Genomic DNA, 17,500 nt, shown 5'->3' on the forward strand with positions numbered 1-17,500 from the left:
CACAAACACATGCACACCACACACGCACACACACAGACACACACACAAACACACACACGCACACACACAGACACACACACAAACACACACACGCACAAACACCGCACACACACCGCACACACACACACACACCACACACACACCGCACACACACAGACACACACAGACAGACACCACACACAGACACCACACACCACACACAGACACCACACACCACACTCAGACACACACCACACTCAGACACACACCACACTCAGACACACACCACACTCAGACACACACCACACTCAGACACACACCACACTCAGACACACACCACACTCAGACACACACCACACTCAGACACACACCACACTCAGACACACACCACACACAGACACACACCACACTCAGACACACACCACACACAGACACACACCACACACAGACACTCACCATACACAGACAGACACCTTCACTTACACAACTTGCACACATGTATGCACATTGAGAAAAGTGAACACTAAAATAGACTGAGTCACTGCAGAGAGATCTGAACAATATATGGAAATGGAGTCAGAAGTGGGAAGTTGACTTGAACATCAAGAAATGTAGTATAATAGAATATGGAAAAAGTGAAAACCGTATCAGGACAATATAAAATCTGTGAAAAGGATGTAAAGAAAGTGGGATTTGTAAAAGACCTGGGATTAATCATCACAAAGGAGATGTCCTCTGATAAACACAATTGTGGGAGAAGCCTACAACTTTGAGGTCAATAAAAGTGGCACTTACTAGGACAAAGAAACGGTGAAGAAAATGGTATAGTCAGCGCAACGAGAAGTGACCGCTAAGGCGGGGTTAGGAGATTTCCCGGTGTTGCCACATCTCCACAGATATCACGGCCCGCATGGCTCACACTGAATGCAGTGTGAGGGGGGCGGGGCCAAAGAATAGATGTAGCAGCAACGTTGCTCTCTCCTGCTCATATGCCATGTCTATGACTCGAGGAAACAAAACCTTTGTATAGAAAACATTGCTTTGATCTTTACCTCAGTGGTGGTGTGTGACAAAAAGTTATATGTGGCAACATTATAAAAATATAAAAAAATTATAAGATAAAATAAAAGTATAAAATATATGTGGCAACACGGGGGGACTCCCAGTACTCCGCCCTAACGGCCATTTCTCAATGCAACGAGTATAGTCACACTGATAAGACCAAGACGTATGCAGCGATACTATGGTCACCCAGCACCAAAAAAGAATGTAAGGAAAATTGAAAGAATCCAAAGAGCATATATTTTATTTACATTATATATATATATATATATATATATATATATATATATATATATTTTTTCTCTCTCCCACATCCGACCTAGATATGGACCAGAAGGTCTCCTGTCAGCATAATCTGCCTTTGTTATCCTTTGTAAACTACCAAAATGGCCCCCTCACTTTCATAACTGTCACATGAAGAGGCTCGAAACTAGAGTTATCAACCCTGGAACAAAGAAGAGAAAGAGGAGACTTGTTGACCGTCTGTAGAACCTGAGAGGTGCAGAAGTCCTTAATAAAATGGGATAAAAGAAATACAAGAGGACATGAAAATAAAATAAAAAAGGACAGTTATAGAAGAGACCTGAAAAAACGGCTTTCCGTACAATAGTGGAGGTGTGGAACAAACTAGATGGAATGATAGTGTGTGCAAAGACCGTACATGAATTTAAGAACAATTTAGACACTGCAAGATACAGAGACGGGACACTGTGAGCATACCTCCCTTTCCTGTAAGATGCAACTAGGTAAATACAACTAGATAAACTAGGTAGATACAAACACTTGCTTATGGTACAGTCGGTGATTGACGACGATAGTGCTCTGGTGAGGTGAGATGGAAGTGAGTGAAGTTGGGTAGTGATGTTGAGGTCTTTGTCACCGATGCCGAAGGAGGTGACTGTGTAGCCCAGTTCTTGACCCACGTATTCTTCAACACTCCGAGCAAGTCGGATCAGGATCAGAAGGATAAACTCCACCGTTGATCCAACGTCTTTCCCATCGGTTGCCCCATGCTTGGTTGTGATCGAAATAGAGATGTTTGGCCCCTTGTGGGCACTTTGCACACCATGAGGCATGATCAGAGGAGATTTTAGGATATTTTGCTGTGATTTTGCACCTTTTGAGTGTGGTGTATAGCTGATCTTTATAATCCTTTTTCTGGCCCCCTGCAATGTGACGTGCATCAGGTAGTTGCCCATAAAGAATTTGAAGAGGAAGACAGTCCTCAAGCACATGAATGATGTGACCCACCCGTTGCAGTGGACATTTTGTTAGCAAAGCTTCAGTACTTAAGATTTGCGAATGTTGCAGGATTTCGGCATATGATACCTTGTCTCACCATGTTAGACTGAGGAGTTGTTGAAAACAGTATGTGGAAGGCCTCCTTTTATGCGTCATTTGCAGTTGGTCCAGGTTTCCGAGCTGGAAGGTAGGGTGGTTGGAGGTGCAGATGGCTCCATAGACAGATATTTTGGTTTCAAAGTTTCCATTGTCAAATACCCGAGAACGTAGAAGGATTTGCTACACGAGGGATGACCCATTCCTCCTTTACATCAAAGTTTGTGCTGTTGGGGTTGAGATTGGAGATGGAGTTTAGGTGTTGTGCACATAAGCTTGCTGGCTGAGCTGGTTAGGGCATCGTTACTTGAGGGGATGGCAGCTTGAACCCTGCCACCGGTGAAGTTGAACCAAGGGCATGGTTCATTCAATTCCATGCTACAAAGTCTTCTGTGAGGGGCACCGTCCTAACCTTCCGATATGGGGGGGTTTGTGACGTTAAACCATATCAGCAACTGCTGTGCGGAGGTTTTCGTGATTCTCTGGTTTCCCGTTCGGAGATCTGATGGGGGTAAAGGGGCCATATCTGGAGTCTTGTTTTGGATCTTATGAAACAATGGTCAGTCCACCACCCCGTTCCTCTCGCAGCCCGGGCCTGGAAAATGTCTTTCCGGTCTCGCTGCCGGACAATGACGTAGTCAAGAAGATGCCAGTGCTTGGATCTGGGATGCATCCAGGACATCTTGTATGTGTTCTTTTGGTGAAAGATAGGGTTGGTGATAGAAGTCGGAGACCATTGCTGTTGAGGCTACCAACAGAACACAATGCGTGCACACACACACACACACACACACACACACACACACACACACACACACACACACACACACACACATCATTCACACTCGCACACTCACTCACTCACTCACTCACTCACTCACTGTCTCACTCTCACTCACACTCACCATCTCACACACACACTCAAATACACTCATATTAAGTTGCTCACTCAAAGAGGGAAAAATTTCCAGAAGACTAGGAAAATGCTGATATCGTTCCAATTTAATTAAAGGAGGAAATAAGGAAGACCAAACATATTACGGAGTGGTTTCCCTTACGAGCACGATAGCTAAAATTTGGATCAAAAGGTCTCCTGTCGGTATGCTCCGCCTTTGTAATCCTTTGTAAAAGTAAATGGATAAAACATCTGGAGGAGAACAATATCCTAAATCCAAGATAATTCTGATTTAGACAGGAAAGATCATGTACCACAAATTTGATCCATTTTTACTCAAGATTACTAGACATAATACAAGAAAGGGACAGATGGATTGATTGTGTGTTCCTAGATCTACAAAAAGCTTTTGATAAAGCCCCTCACAAAAAACTATTAAGAAATCTGGAAACCATAGGAGGGATACAAGATAAACTATTGAAATGGAGGACTTTTTGCATGGAAGAAAAATGAGGGCAGTGCTCAGAGATGAGAGTTCTAGTAGGGAAGAAGTAATTAGTGGAGTTCCACAAGGATAAGTACTGGCTCCAATAATGTTTGCTACGTGAATGACATGGACTCTGTAATATACACCCTTCCCAGGTAAATACTTGTAAGCTTTTCACATCTGCGTCTTTCCATAAATTAGCCTGTTGCCCACTGCTCCCAAAACTCGTACATCCCGTCACCCTTTGCCTAGTTTCCATTCATCTTTTCTCGTACTCTCGCAAATTCCTTCAGTCTTTACAAAGGATTACAACACGAGACCTTTTGGTCCATATCTAGGTCGGATGCAAAAAAAAAAGATCATGAATAAATAAGTATGTAATAATGTAAATAACAAATAAAATACATAAATGCATAGGTATAGTTAAACAATAAACAAGCAGGTAAATGGTAAATAATAATAAATTGTCATTAATAATAAATGAGAATCAAATAGACAAACGATAACAAAACAAAAACAAATATTATAAAATAAATTCTAATCATTACAGCATCTTGCTTAGGTGTTTATCTAAATGATTCTTAAAGCTTCGAACTGAACTACATTGCACTGCCTCTGTAGGAAGTTTATTCCATTCATTAGATACATGGTTGGCAAAGTTGTTTCTATCCACTTCCAAATTGAATCTATTTCTGGACAGTTTGAGACCATTGTTTCTTATCCGATTCTCTTTCCCGAGTTGTCTGTACGTGCAGTGTCGTCCCCAAACAACAGACTCGTCTTCAACTTCTCAATACCCGTGATCACGAACTCGAGCCCTTGATTCATGCTCTCGCGTTTACCTCGTTTACGGCCCCTTCCACATGTACATTAAACAATCACGGTAACATTACACAACCTTTGGAGCAACTCCATGGTACCCACCACCCAGCCCTTCATAGTACCCAGACACCAAGAAATTAAAAAATATATCACACACGAATACCATCTTCTCTTCCTCCAAAACCTCCATATACCAGCCTCTGGAAACATATTCATAATCACATCACTCACTGCTCCATTAACACACTTTTAAAAGACAACACATTGCTGCATGCCAGACCCCCTGATAGCCATCCCTCCGTATCCTCTCTCCCACAAAAGGACAGAGTCCACCTGGCCAGACTGCAGTGTGGCCACCACCCAGCAGCCCTTCTAAGCTACCAGAAGAGACTGGACGACCACATTATGGACAAATGCCCAGAATGTAACACTTCGCCCCCATACTATTCAACACATCATGGAAGACTGCATTACACACAACCATGCTCGCAAACAACACAACATACACTCCATAAAGGATTTATGGGAAAACCCCATTTCGGGCGTGGCATTCTTTGGGGAGACGGGACTGCTTGGACAGACAGTCTAGGGAACAACAACAACAAACCCATGGTACCTTCTCACCACTCGTTCTCACATTTCTCAATAATCGCATGAAATCTTTTACTCGTATAAGATTTTCGATTTGCCTGAATGGACTACCCCAAGTCTCATACAGCTGGAAGAATTTTCTTAATACTTTTCAGTAGTCTCATAACTTGTCTGAAAGCCAGAAGATGTCCTACCCCATGCCAAGGATTTATTGTATGTCTTGCAAACAAAAACTCGGTGTAATGTGCAACTAGACTCCAGAAGCCACTAGCAGAGAGATTAATTTATTGTTATATTTGAATTTTGTGATTGAAATGTCCAAGGAATTGGTGTCGTGAAAGGGAAATGTGGGTAACATGTACATGGAGATGGGTCCAAGACTTGGATGGCTACCCCCCTTATAAAGGGGGAAAAAAGCCTTTGGTATATATTTATATATAGCAACGTGTGCAGGATAGCATACGACACAAGGTGCTGTTTTAGGATAAAAATTTCGAGATTGTCTTGAAACTTTAATATGACAATTTGAGCAAGAGTCGAGCATTTGGCAATAAGAGTATGCATGTTGTGATAGTGATTGAAGTATCATTAACCCATTACTGGGTAATCAAGTATGTGTTGTATTTTAATAATTTTATTGTTTTATTTTATTTTTCTGTAGTAGGACTGCCTGGTTAAAGGTTAAGTTAATGATAGAGTTATCGTCAAAACTTAGTTTGCCAACATCGTGTCAATTTTTACCAATATTTTTGCGTAAGGGTAGGTCGAGTAGTAGAGCTGCAGTGAGGCCAACGGGCCCATATCACCCACACTTTTACAGAATGAATAACGAATGACACTGCATGTCTCCACGAAGGAAAAATTGTCCGTGATACGCCTCCATAAATAGTAATAATAGTAAAAAAAAAAATAATAATAAAAACTCCTTTGCTTCTCGCCCAAAGGCGAACAGTAGTTAGATTTTGGTTGAGGGACCAGTAGGTTGTTAGTTGACAAACACAGTAATGAAGTAGTTGGCACCACTTACCCTACTGTGGCTGGATACACTCACTGGACTTGGTAGTTCTCGTGGGAAAGGTCTTGGTAGTTTTCGTCAGAAAACAATATTCGATCCCATGGTTTAATAGAAATATTTAAGGTAAATACTGTGGAATCTCAGATAATGATCTTAATCCATTCCGTGACTTAAATTAAAACATTCGCTAACTGAATTGGTTACAGTAAACACTCCAAAGAGTTGGTGAGATTGTGTGTACAGGATATGTGTATATTTGTACCCCAAAATATTTCATTAGGAGAATTTTTTTCGTAAAAATTATTGACCGCTTCATTGTCAAATTCTCACGGACATCATCAGCTGGCTGATGTACAATGATTCAATGATGCTTCACAATACTAGCATTCTCCTCTTTCACCCTGAATATTAATAACCACAGAAAATACGATCAGAGCAGTTCACAGAATATAGAGATCACTCGGCTACAACTACAAAAATATAATAAAGATGCCAATTCCAACATCCTCATGTACTCACTCGTGCCTCATAACACCTACGTAGGGGTTAACGGATTAATTTGTCGAATTGAGCATTCGTTATCAGAGGTTCAACTGTATTCGTAATCCATTTTCTTTACTGATTATTTCTGTCGAACTTAAGTGATAGCTCGGAGCAGAATTACTGAACCTCTTTAATATGAGTCGAATATTCGCACGCACATCAGATTGCTTGATGTACGATGATGCATCACAATAAGTGCATTACAAAATATAAAGTTACTGGTGTTATACTCATTCTATCACCCTGAATAAATATAACATCACAGAAAACGGGATCTTGTTCACAGAATACGAGGGTTACTTGGACACGACAAAATAAATGTAATCGCGAAGCCGACGCCAGCATTCTCGTTCACCCCACTCATGAGTCATGACTCGTACATAAGCATCATCGTATTCAGGAGGTTAATGTATGGAATTATTTTGAACCACGTTTATGCATTCGGATATCTCGTTCTCGTTTGTTTACTTTTTGTCTTACTCTTGTAAATTTGTGGTGTACGTGTAATCTTCATGTAAACGTAATCATAACTTAGCATTGTATGAAATATGGTTTGTAAATTTGTGGTATTAGTGTTGTATGAAGTCTCACAATGTCGGCGTTGGACTAAATGTTTTTGACATAACGATTGAAATATCTTGATGGGGGAATCTTTGACGGTTGAGCTACGAAAGGTTGTAGCGGCACAGTTTGCCCTCCCTTGAACTGACCTCTAGTCTTATTCATCTTGTTCTGCCGCAGAAGTGGACAAGTCTCCTGGGAGTGGCGGAATCTTCAAATCGTATCCTTTGAGGAACCGCCTACGTTTGAGCGACGGCGGCGGCGGTGGCAGCAGCAGCAGTAGCAGCAGCCCGCCCCTCGGGCTGCACACTCTGGAACAGCCGCAGCCGCAGCAGCCGCAACAGCAACCGCACGCACCAACCCCGTCATCTCCACAAGGCGTGGCTTTTCTGACAGACACATTCCGGAGGCTTAGGGACTCCCGCAGGACGGCCCAGGAACAGCCTCCCAGCAGGAGACAGCCCCAAGCCACCAAAGAACCGAAACAAGGACCAGGTAAGAGTGTTTTTTTTATTATTATTATTATTATTATTATTATTTTATTTTTATTATTATTTTTATTATTATTTTTATTATTATTATTATTAACAACCCAAAGGGATTTCTTCCCATCTCTATTTCTGCATGAGGGGACAGATTTAACAAATCACGAACCGGCCTTGCTGTGGATGTACCGTCTTGCAACACTGCCCTGGGACAGAAGCAGTGTCGCAAGACACAGCACATCCACAGCAAGGGCTGCTTCATTTAATCAGCGACCCCCCCCCCCCTCTCTGGAGGAAAGGTAACGGGTTTTAATGTTTACGAAGTGGTTTGAGGCAGGCACTTCCTCGTAAAGAAGAAAGCGTACGTGTGTGTAATTGTCACAAAGTGGAAGGAGCTACCTCACAACTTTGTTCTGTTATTTAACAGAAACTTTTTTCGTTTCAGGTTCGTGGAAGCGTGGGCAGGGCAGCAAGAAGTCGCCCCTCACGTCTAAACGCAGCAGTCGCAGCAAAACCAACAACACGGGGTCCTGTGCCAGCAGCAGGTACGTATCATCCTCTTGAGCTTGTCCGTGGATCTCTGTAATTGTCTGTTTCCCCTCCTTGTCGTTCGTAAACGTTTTGCTCACGAAGCCTTTGACTTGCAGTGGGCCGTCATCCGGTGGATGTGGCAAAGTGAGCCTCGGGGGCTCCGGCATGTCGGGTTCCCATGGCGGCCACCCATCTCCAGGCAGCGGTGGTCAGCAGGCTCCCGGCCAGCAACAACAGCCGCCAACCTCGGGGGCCGGGGGCGCAGGAGGGGCCACCACGGCCCCTCCTGCTGCCCTCCATGCCCCCTCCACATCCAACCCCACGGGACGCCTTCCCCCGGCCTCCCTTGCGGCGCTCGGCGGTAAGTGTCATTCCTTGGTGCCGTCTCGTGTGTGTAAGTATGGAATGCCTGGCTTGACAACCACAGCTGTGTTGTGCAGTGGCAATGCCGTCTTTACTCATCTCTGTCCGGTTATGAGCCATGGGATGGTAGGAGGAGGCAGCTGCCGAGGAGGAGGAGGAGGAGGAGCAGGCGTCACTCCATTGGGCGAGTTTTCTTGCCCAATGGTCGAGGGGCACAGCCATGTCTATTACGTTTTGTCTTTATTTTTATTATAATTTAAGAAGTAAGTGTTTGTATGGGGAGGCCTTACTTTACATGTAGATTAAGAAGGGAGGGGAAGAGATATTGGGATCATCCTTTATAAAAGAACCATTTTAATTTATTTGTTTTCTTGTTGAAGTAGAATTTTTGCAATTGGCTGTGGTCCCTCGATTGCCAAGGGTGACTTGACCTGCGTAGTTGTTTACAGAGCCTCTGGGTGAAATGGAGGTATACTGCTGTGGAAGTCCCATGGTACGACTCCACGGGTCGTGGCCACCTGCAGGACGGCTTCACGTGGCACGTGACGGGATCCTCTTGCCGCCCATGGCAGTCTATGGTGCGATCCGTACATTGCCTGTGGAAGCTTGTGGAGCGTTGTCCTGGTGCCTGTGGGTATCCTGTGGCGGTAACTCCATACTGTGTTGGCTGTGGACTGGTCCCGTACGAGTTCCGTGGTGGCCTGCGGCATAACCCCACCATGGTGGCTGTGGTTGTGGTAAACTCCCACGCCTGTCACGGGGCTCTGGTCCGTCGTTCCCACCATAGCGGGGAGGGCGGAGTCCACGATGCACCCCGTGCCGGGCGTGGGAGGTGGGACGTGTACATGAATACGGGTGTAGGGCACGAGGCGGCACCGTGCCAACTTCTAGTCGTAGTTCCTCCGAACAAGTGCCTGTTAGTTGCCAAGGTGTGCAGTGTCGGGCCCTGCATTGTCTTCCGCATGTCTTCCACTCACGATGCCCCAGGACGGACACGGTGCGGCCGGATGCCCGTGGCGGTTCTCGGCCGTGCCGACGCCGCTCTGGACGTGGGGGTGTTTGAACAATCATGGCAACTGTGGTGGAAGTACATGTTAATCATGGTAGCTACGGCAAAGAGCCACTGTTCTCATGGTGGTTGTGGTGCCGAGACCATCCCCCCCCCCCTTCCCAAGGGGGTGGGGAGGTCTGGTATACAGTGCCGCTTGCCGGGCCATTGCCCGGGCAGACCCCCAGGGCGACGGCTCGGCAGTGTACCGCGGACTCTGCCCCGAGCCGCTGCGCACGGAGCATTGCAAGTAGTTAGCGGCTTGGCTCGAGCGGCTGCTTGGCCGTAGCGGCTCCAAGCAGACCCCATTGAAAGCTTTTCCTTACCTAGTAGTAATTAGGTAGTTGCGGCGACACAACCGGAACGAGTTGTCGTCGGTTGGTCGCCGCCTCGTCCCCATGCGGAGAGATGGTGTGTGTGTGTGTGGCGCCTCTGGAGGAATGAGAAAGTAAGTACGGTTTTGCCCGTTTGCAGGGCACGGCTGTGGGCTGTGGGGGCGTGCAGGCAGCCTCTCCAGAAGTCGCACAGTGCGGGGACAGAGGGCATGCTGCGGGCGGGCGGGCGGGTGGGTGGGTGGGTTGAGGCACTTGTTCTCTGGTGCCGTGCATGGCAGAGGGAGGGAGGGAGAGGCATCGCCTCCTGGATGAAATGAAGTGTTGGTGTTGGGGGCAAGTTTGTCGTGGGATGAACGGCATCATCGTGGATTAATAATTTTGGTGGTGGTGTTGTTGTCGTTACAGCTGTGGGGGGGAGCAGCACCGCAGGCGCTGGGCTAGGTCTGGGAGGGCTGATGGGCGCGCCCACAGATAGTGAGAGTGAGGAGAGCGAGATGGGCCGCCTGGAGGCCCTACTGGCCTCGCGGGGGCTTCCCCCCAGCCTGTTTGGGGCCCTGGGGCCTCGCATGCAGCATCTCTTGCACAGATCGGTGTCGTCGTCCATCAGTAAGTGACTCCATGAAATACGAGTTTGAATGTGTAATTGTGGACAGAATACGCCTCGGAGGGGCTCCTAGTCTCTTCACCCCCAGCATTGCTTAGTCGCTTGTGCGTCGGCAGCATCGCTCGGAAGGATGGTACGGCGGCAGCAGCGTCAGGGTGTGGTTGCTCTGCGGGGAGAAACGGGGTGGTGGGTGTTGCGTGGGAAAGGCGATGACGAATCCGCCCGTGGGACTCCACTCCGGTGGAACGCGTCGCGTTGCCCCTGGGTGCGACGCGTCAACGGCAGGATCCGGAGCCACTCCATACGAGAACACGTCCACTTGCGTTTCTGTCGAGGGCCACACTTGTACCACGGGCACTGCCCGCGAGCATTGGCAGCATGACCCGCTGGTGTGTGCTGGCAGCATGTCTGGCTAGTAAGCATAAGCAGCAATGCTAATGTCAGCAGCATTGCCTGCGTGTGCGTTTGCAACGCGGTTGGCCAGTGCGTGTTGCCAGCATCGCTCGCCGCCGTGCCATTGACGGCAGTATGCGCTAGACCACACAGCTTGGGCCGCATCACGAGCCTTTGCAGACCAGGTAGGGCTAGTCAGCATGCAACCATTGACATGGGCGAGCGGCGGATGGTAGGGTGCCCCTTTTACATCCCTACCATAGCGCGTCCCTCAACTGTCAACTTTTCAATCCTTGTTTGGCATCGAGTTGAATTCATTCACCAGATTGATCAAGTAAGCACAGTCACGTTATCTTTACTTATAATGTCAACACAAATCGTCACTCCTACGTCTTTGATGTCAAATACCCATCAAGTGTTTGGATTAGGTGTCCCTCAAGGCAACGTTGCTCATGATCTCATACTGTTTGCAATATACTGAACATTTGCCCGTCTCGGAATAGCCGGGCCGGGGCGGGGTGCATGCATGCTGTGCCATATATCCTCCGTCGGCACCGGAGACCCGACTTTGATTGCCGGTGCAACGATCTTGCAGGCTCCAAGGCCCAGCAGTTGCTGGTGGGGTTACAGGCGACGGGGGACGAGAGCGAGCAGTTGCAGGCGGTGATTGAGATGTGCCAGCTCCTCGTGATGGGGAACGAGGACACGCTGGCCGGGTTCCCGATCAAGCAGGTCACGCCAGCGCTCATCAACCTTCTCAACATGGAACACAACTTCGATATGGTAAGAGACCGAACGTGTTGCGTTCGTATTTCGTGAGATGTGAAGAACGGACAGGTGGACAGTGGGGGCGACTGGACGAGATGTAATAGATCATAGAGGAGGAGGAGGAGGGGATACTAGAGATTAATTCCCATTACTTTTGTAATATTATGCCTTTTTTCTCTCTCCCTCTCTCCCCCTCTCTCCCCCTCTCCCTCTCTCCCCCCTCCCTTTCTCTCCCCCTCTCTTTCTCTCCCCCCTCTCTTTCTCTCCCCCCTCTCTTTCTCTCCCCCCTCTCTTTCTCTCCCCCCTCTCTTTCTCTCCCCCCTCTCTCTCTCCCCCTCTCTCACTCTCTTTCTCGTTCAACCTCCCTCTTTCTCTCTCCCTCTCTTTCTTCTCTCTCTCCCACTCTTTCTTCTCTCTCTCTCTCCTCCCCCCCCTATCTCTCTCTCTCCCCCCCCATCTCTCTCTCTTCCCCCCCCTATCTCTCTCTCCCCCCCCTATCTCTCTCCCCCCCCTATCTCTCTCCTCCCCCCCTATCTCTCTCCCCCCCCTATCTCTCTCTCCCTCCCTCTCTCTCTCTCTCCCCCTTTCTCTCCCTCCCCATCTCTCTCCCTCCCCCCCCTCTCTCTCTCTCCCCCCCTCTCTCTCTCCCCCCCTCTCTCTCTCTCTCTCCCTCTCTCTCTCTCTCTCCCCCCTCTCTCTCTCTCTCTCCCCCCCCTCTCTCTCTCTCTCTCTCTCTCCCCCCCTCTCTCTCTCCCCCCCTCTCTCTCTCCCCCCTCTCTCTCTCTCTCTCTCTCCATCACTCTCTCTCTCTCTCTCTCTCCCCCCCCTCTCTCTCTCCCCCCCCTCTCTCTCTCCCCCCCCTCTCTCTCTCTCTCCCCCTCTCTCTCTCTCTCCCCCTCTCTCTCGCCCACCCCCGCTCTCTCTCTCCCCCCCCCCCTCTCTCTCTCCCCACCCCCCTCTCTCTCTCCCCACCCCCCTCTCTCTCTCCCCACCCCCCTCTCTCTCTCCCCCCCCTCTCTCTCTCTCCCCACCCCCCTCTCTCTCTCTCTCTCCCCCCCCTCTCCCTCTCTCCCCCTCTCTCTCTCCCTCTCTCCCCCTCTCTCTCTCCCTCTCTCCCCCTCTCTCTCTCTCTCTCTCTCTCTCTCTCTCTCTCTACTGCCCTTGTAAGGGTATATGTATGTAATAGTAATATCGATTCACTTTGGAGGAGTGTAATGGAGAATCAGAAGATGCTTAAGAGGAGTATAGTGGAGAATTAGGAGCTTAGGAGGAGTATAGTGGAGAATTAGAAGACGCTTAGGAGGAGTATAGTGGAGAATTAGAAGACGCTTTGGAGGAGTTTAGTGGAGAATTAGAAGATGCTTAGGAGGAGAATTAGGAAACACTTAGGAGGAGCATAATGAAGAATTAGAAGATGCTTTGGAGGAGAATTAGGAAACGCTTAGGAGGAGCATAATGGAGAATTAGAAGATGCTTAGGAGGAGAATTGGGAAACGCTTAGGAGGAGCATAATGGAGAATTAGAAGATGCTTAGGAGTATAGTGGAGAATTAGAAGATGCTTAGGAGTATAGTGGAGAATTAGAAGATGCTTAGGAGTATAGTGGAGAATTAGAAGATGCTTAGGAGTATAGTGGAGAATTAGAAGATGCTTAGGAGTATAGTGGAGAATTAGAAGATGCTTAGGAGTATAGTGGAGAATTAGAAGATGCTTAGGAGTATAGTGGAGAATTAGAAGATGCTTAGGAGTATAGTGGAGAATTAGAAGATGCTTAGGAGTATAGTGGAGAATTAGAAGATGCTTAGGAGTATAGTGGAGAATTAGGAAATGCTTAGGAGTATAGTGGAGAATTAGAAGATGCTTAGGAGTAGGAGTATAGTGGAGAATTAGAAGATGCTTAGGAGTAGGAGTATAGTGGAGAATTAGAAAAGGCTTAGAAATGTATGTATGTATACCAGGAGCTTTATGTCCCCCTTGCCAGGGAGGGAGGTAACAAGAGTCAAAAGGCATAATTCCACTCCCGCCCATCCACCACCCATTCCACTCCCGCCCATCCACCACCCATTCCACTCCCGCCCATCCACCACCCATTCCACTCCCGCCCATCCACCACCCATTCCACTCCCGCCCATCCACCACCCATTCCACTCCCGCCCACCACCCATTCCACTCCCGCCCACCACCCATTCCACTCCCGCCCACCACCCATTCCACTCCCGCCCACCACCCATTCCACTCCCGCCCGCCCGCCCACCACCCATTCCACTCCCGCCCGCCCGCCCACCACCCATTCCACTCCTGCCCGCCCGCCCACCACCCATTCCACTCCTGCCCGCCCGCCCACCACCCATTCCACTCCTGCCCGCCCGCCCACCACCCATTCCACCCCCCCCAGCCCTCCCACCACCCATTCCACTCCTGCACTCCCGCCCACCAACCACTCCTCTCCTTCCCGCCCGCCCACCACCCATTCCACTCCCGCCCGCCCACCACCCATTCCACTCCCGCCCGCCCACCACCCATTCCACTCCCGCCCGCCCACCACCCATTCCACTCCCGCCCGCCCACCACCCATTCCACGCCAGCCCTTCCCGCCCGCCCACCACCCATTCCACTCCTCCCGCCCACCACCCATTCCACTCCGCCCGCCCACCACCCATTCCACTCCCGCCCACCACCCATTCCACTCCCGCCCACCACCCATTCCACTCCCGCCCACCACCCATTCCACTCCCGCCCATCCACAACCCATTCACATGTAACCACTCCCTAACACTCCATTCCCTCTCTTCCTTGCATCACAATGTCGTCTATACACGGCCGTTCTCCACTCGCTACTATCTCCTGTCTTCTCTATTGCTTAATAAACGTCCCCCTCTTGCTGAATGCCCCTTTATATGGATATACACATATATGACTCTGATCATTTTTATGACTGTTGCGCAGAGGATTCGAACCTATTGCTCCGATGCCAAGAGGCTTCATAAAAATGATCTAATTGATGTCGCTGTTCACGAGCGAATTTCTTACGTATACAAACGTACATCTACTCCGCATTAAACTGGATGCCAGGAATGACAAAAAATACGACCCTTTCAGATGAACCACGCATGCCGTGCCCTGACGTACATGATGGAGGCACTGCCCCGATCGTCGGCGGTGGTGGTGGAAGCAGTACCTGTGTTCCTCAACAAACTACAGGTCATCCAGTGCATGGACGTCGCGGAGCAGTCGCTCACGGCACTCGACATGCTCTCACGCAAGCACTCTAAGGCCATTCTCCAGGCTGTACGTATCATCACGACTTGTGAATCTTTGACAACACACAATCTATATTATATAGTTTTAACACTCGTGCATGTACGGTAAACCCTTGCAGTACTATACCTTGTTACTCAAGGCCATTCTACAGGCTGTACGTATCATTACAATTTGTAAATCTTCGGATGTATTCCTTGGAAATCGATATTTCAGTTCTCTTTGACAACCCACAACCTGTGTTATGTAGTTTTAACACTTGTGCATGTACGTTAAACCCTTGTGATATCATACCTTGTTATACAGAGTTTCAGCTGCATAGACCCTAGTGAGACCTATCAACCATTTGTCTGGTATAACGGAAGAAGGTTGGTACGTGTTGTAAGGTTTGGTGTGGATGCCAGGTGGTAGACCTTTCGACGATAACTACCGAGCCTTCTTCCCAATTGGTTTGATACGTCAAGGGTTTATTGTATATTAGTCATAAACAGACCCAAAGATATGTGCCAAGTGATCAACATAATAAAATTTGGGACGTAACGAACTTTTGGCTACGACCAAACCTTTCCCCACTCCACGTCAAATTAACATTTTGTTTTGGTTTGTTCGCAGCACGGTGTATCTGCGTGCCTTATGTATATCGACTTCTTCTCCACGGGGGCCCAACGGGCGGCGCTGAGCATAACGGCCAACTGCTGCCAGAACCTGACCGCCGACGAGTTTCACTTCATTGCGGACTCGCTGCCCCTTCTCTCCTCCAGAATCACCACTCAGGTGGGTGTTATGGTTCGCCTCTTCTGTACGATGTCGCCTACGTAGGCGTCATGAGGCACGAATGGATACAAGGATGCAGGTGTCGGCATCTAGTTTATATTAATTTTACATCTTTTTCAGCCACAAATCACTTTTAATTCCATGCCATCACAATCGAGACTGAGAGTCGCTCAAAGAAGGCATCCGTTGGAAATTGAAACATGGACGAGCCGAGGATTCGAACCCAGCTAACCCGTAACAAAGTTACAGTGACGTAAACCAATACACTATCTCTTGATAGTGTATTGGTTTACGCCACTGTAACTTTGTTATGGGTTAGCTGGGTTCAAATCCTCGGCTCGTCCACATCCTCAGCTCGTCCACGTTTCAATTTCCAACGGATGCCTCCTTTGAGAGACTGTCTCAATTGCGATGGCATGAAATTAAAAGGGATTTGTGGTTGAAAAATATATTAATTGATCACTGGGAACCATTCAGTGTGTATGTATTAATTTTACTTGTGGATAGGAGGTAACGGGAACACGGGCTGACGGAAATACTTCCTCTGAAGAAGCCGCTCAGGTGAAACTAGTCAGGAATAAAATTATTTCCCTCGGCACGTGTTCCCTTTACCTCTTATCCACATTTGTCACAATGTTCACACATTCATTTTACTGTAAACCCACAATATAACAGATCTTGATATACCGGATATTGGATGTGACAGACAAAAAATCTGACCGGACAAACCCTTGCTATAACAGATGAAAATCCATTATGGTGAGGAATCCTCAGTTATAACAGATCTTTGGATGTAACGACATACCCGTTTCCATATCATCAATTATATTGAGGGTTTACTGAAATTTCTAATACTGTACAAACTTTGGGATATAACGGACCTGTCCAGTATTTCCATTGGTTATAATGGATCTTTGGATATAATGACAGACCCCTGTCCTAGTATTGTTTGTTATATTTAGCGATTACTGTGTAGTTGTTGCCGAGTGACCCCTGAAATCTGCAAACTGGCCTGATCATATTTTCTGTTTATTATTACTCTGAAAGAGAACGAGTTGTACAACAGTGTTTATATTTTATAATGCAAGTAGTGTGATGAATTGTACGTATGTCAGCCAATGCTGTGTGTGAGAATTGGACTCTCACCGAAGTGGTAAATTTCCGAGGCCATGTAGCATTTTGGTCCTTCTCCTCTACTGATTCTAGCGAATTAACTTCTTCAATACGAGTCAAATACTTGTGTGCACATTGGGTTGCCTGATGTACGATGATTCATCACAATATGCGTGTTATAAAATATAAAGTTACGGCTGTTATACTCAGTCTCTCGCCTACAGTGTTTATAACCACAGAAAATGAGATTAAGCCTGTTTACAATATTGTAAACAGGCTTGATCTTATTTTGTGGTTATAAACATTGTAGGTGAGAGGAGAAGTACAATAGCCGTAACTTTATATTTTATAACACGCATATTGTGAAGAATTATCGTACATCAGGCAACTTAATGTGCACACAAGTATTTGACTCGTATTTATTAGAAAGATAAAAGAAAGTGAAGTGTACTACTTGATGATTTATTTTCGTGATTCCTTAGAACTGAAACATACATACATAAGAAATAACATCCTAGAAAAATAAAATAGCATGG

The 17,500-nt window shown here is 47.4% G+C and overlaps 1 protein-coding gene across 3 annotated transcripts in view; it reads left to right on the forward strand.

Annotated features, from left to right (window-relative positions):
* The first annotated feature begins 7,701 nt into the window (after nt 1–7,701).
* ctrip (E3 ubiquitin-protein ligase ctrip) overlaps nt 7,702–17,500 on the forward strand; it is a 53,624-nt gene continuing 43,825 nt past the window's right edge. The window contains exons 1-8 of one of the 3 annotated variants that reach the window (XM_076195900.1): nt 7,702–7,788; nt 8,224–8,323; nt 8,426–8,553; nt 8,592–8,670; nt 10,461–10,661; nt 11,648–11,835; nt 14,919–15,107; nt 15,690–15,851. In XM_076195900.1, coding sequence (XP_076052015.1) covers nt 8,488–8,553; nt 8,592–8,670; nt 10,461–10,661; nt 11,648–11,835; nt 14,919–15,107; nt 15,690–15,851 — 885 coding nt within the window. In that variant the 5' untranslated portion in view covers nt 7,702–7,788; nt 8,224–8,323; nt 8,426–8,487. Of the gene's footprint in view, nt 7,789–8,223; nt 8,324–8,425; nt 8,671–10,460; nt 10,662–11,647; nt 11,836–14,918; nt 15,108–15,689; nt 15,852–17,500 lie in introns of all 3 variants that reach the window. The other 2 variants (XM_076195902.1, XM_076195899.1) reach the window with 2 other exon arrangements.

The sequence above is a fragment of the Oratosquilla oratoria genome, chromosome 12 (genome assembly GCF_046742065.1).
Source record: "Oratosquilla oratoria isolate Oo_2021 chromosome 12, ASM4674206v1, whole genome shotgun sequence".
NCBI lineage: Eukaryota > Metazoa > Arthropoda > Malacostraca > Stomatopoda > Squillidae > Oratosquilla > Oratosquilla oratoria.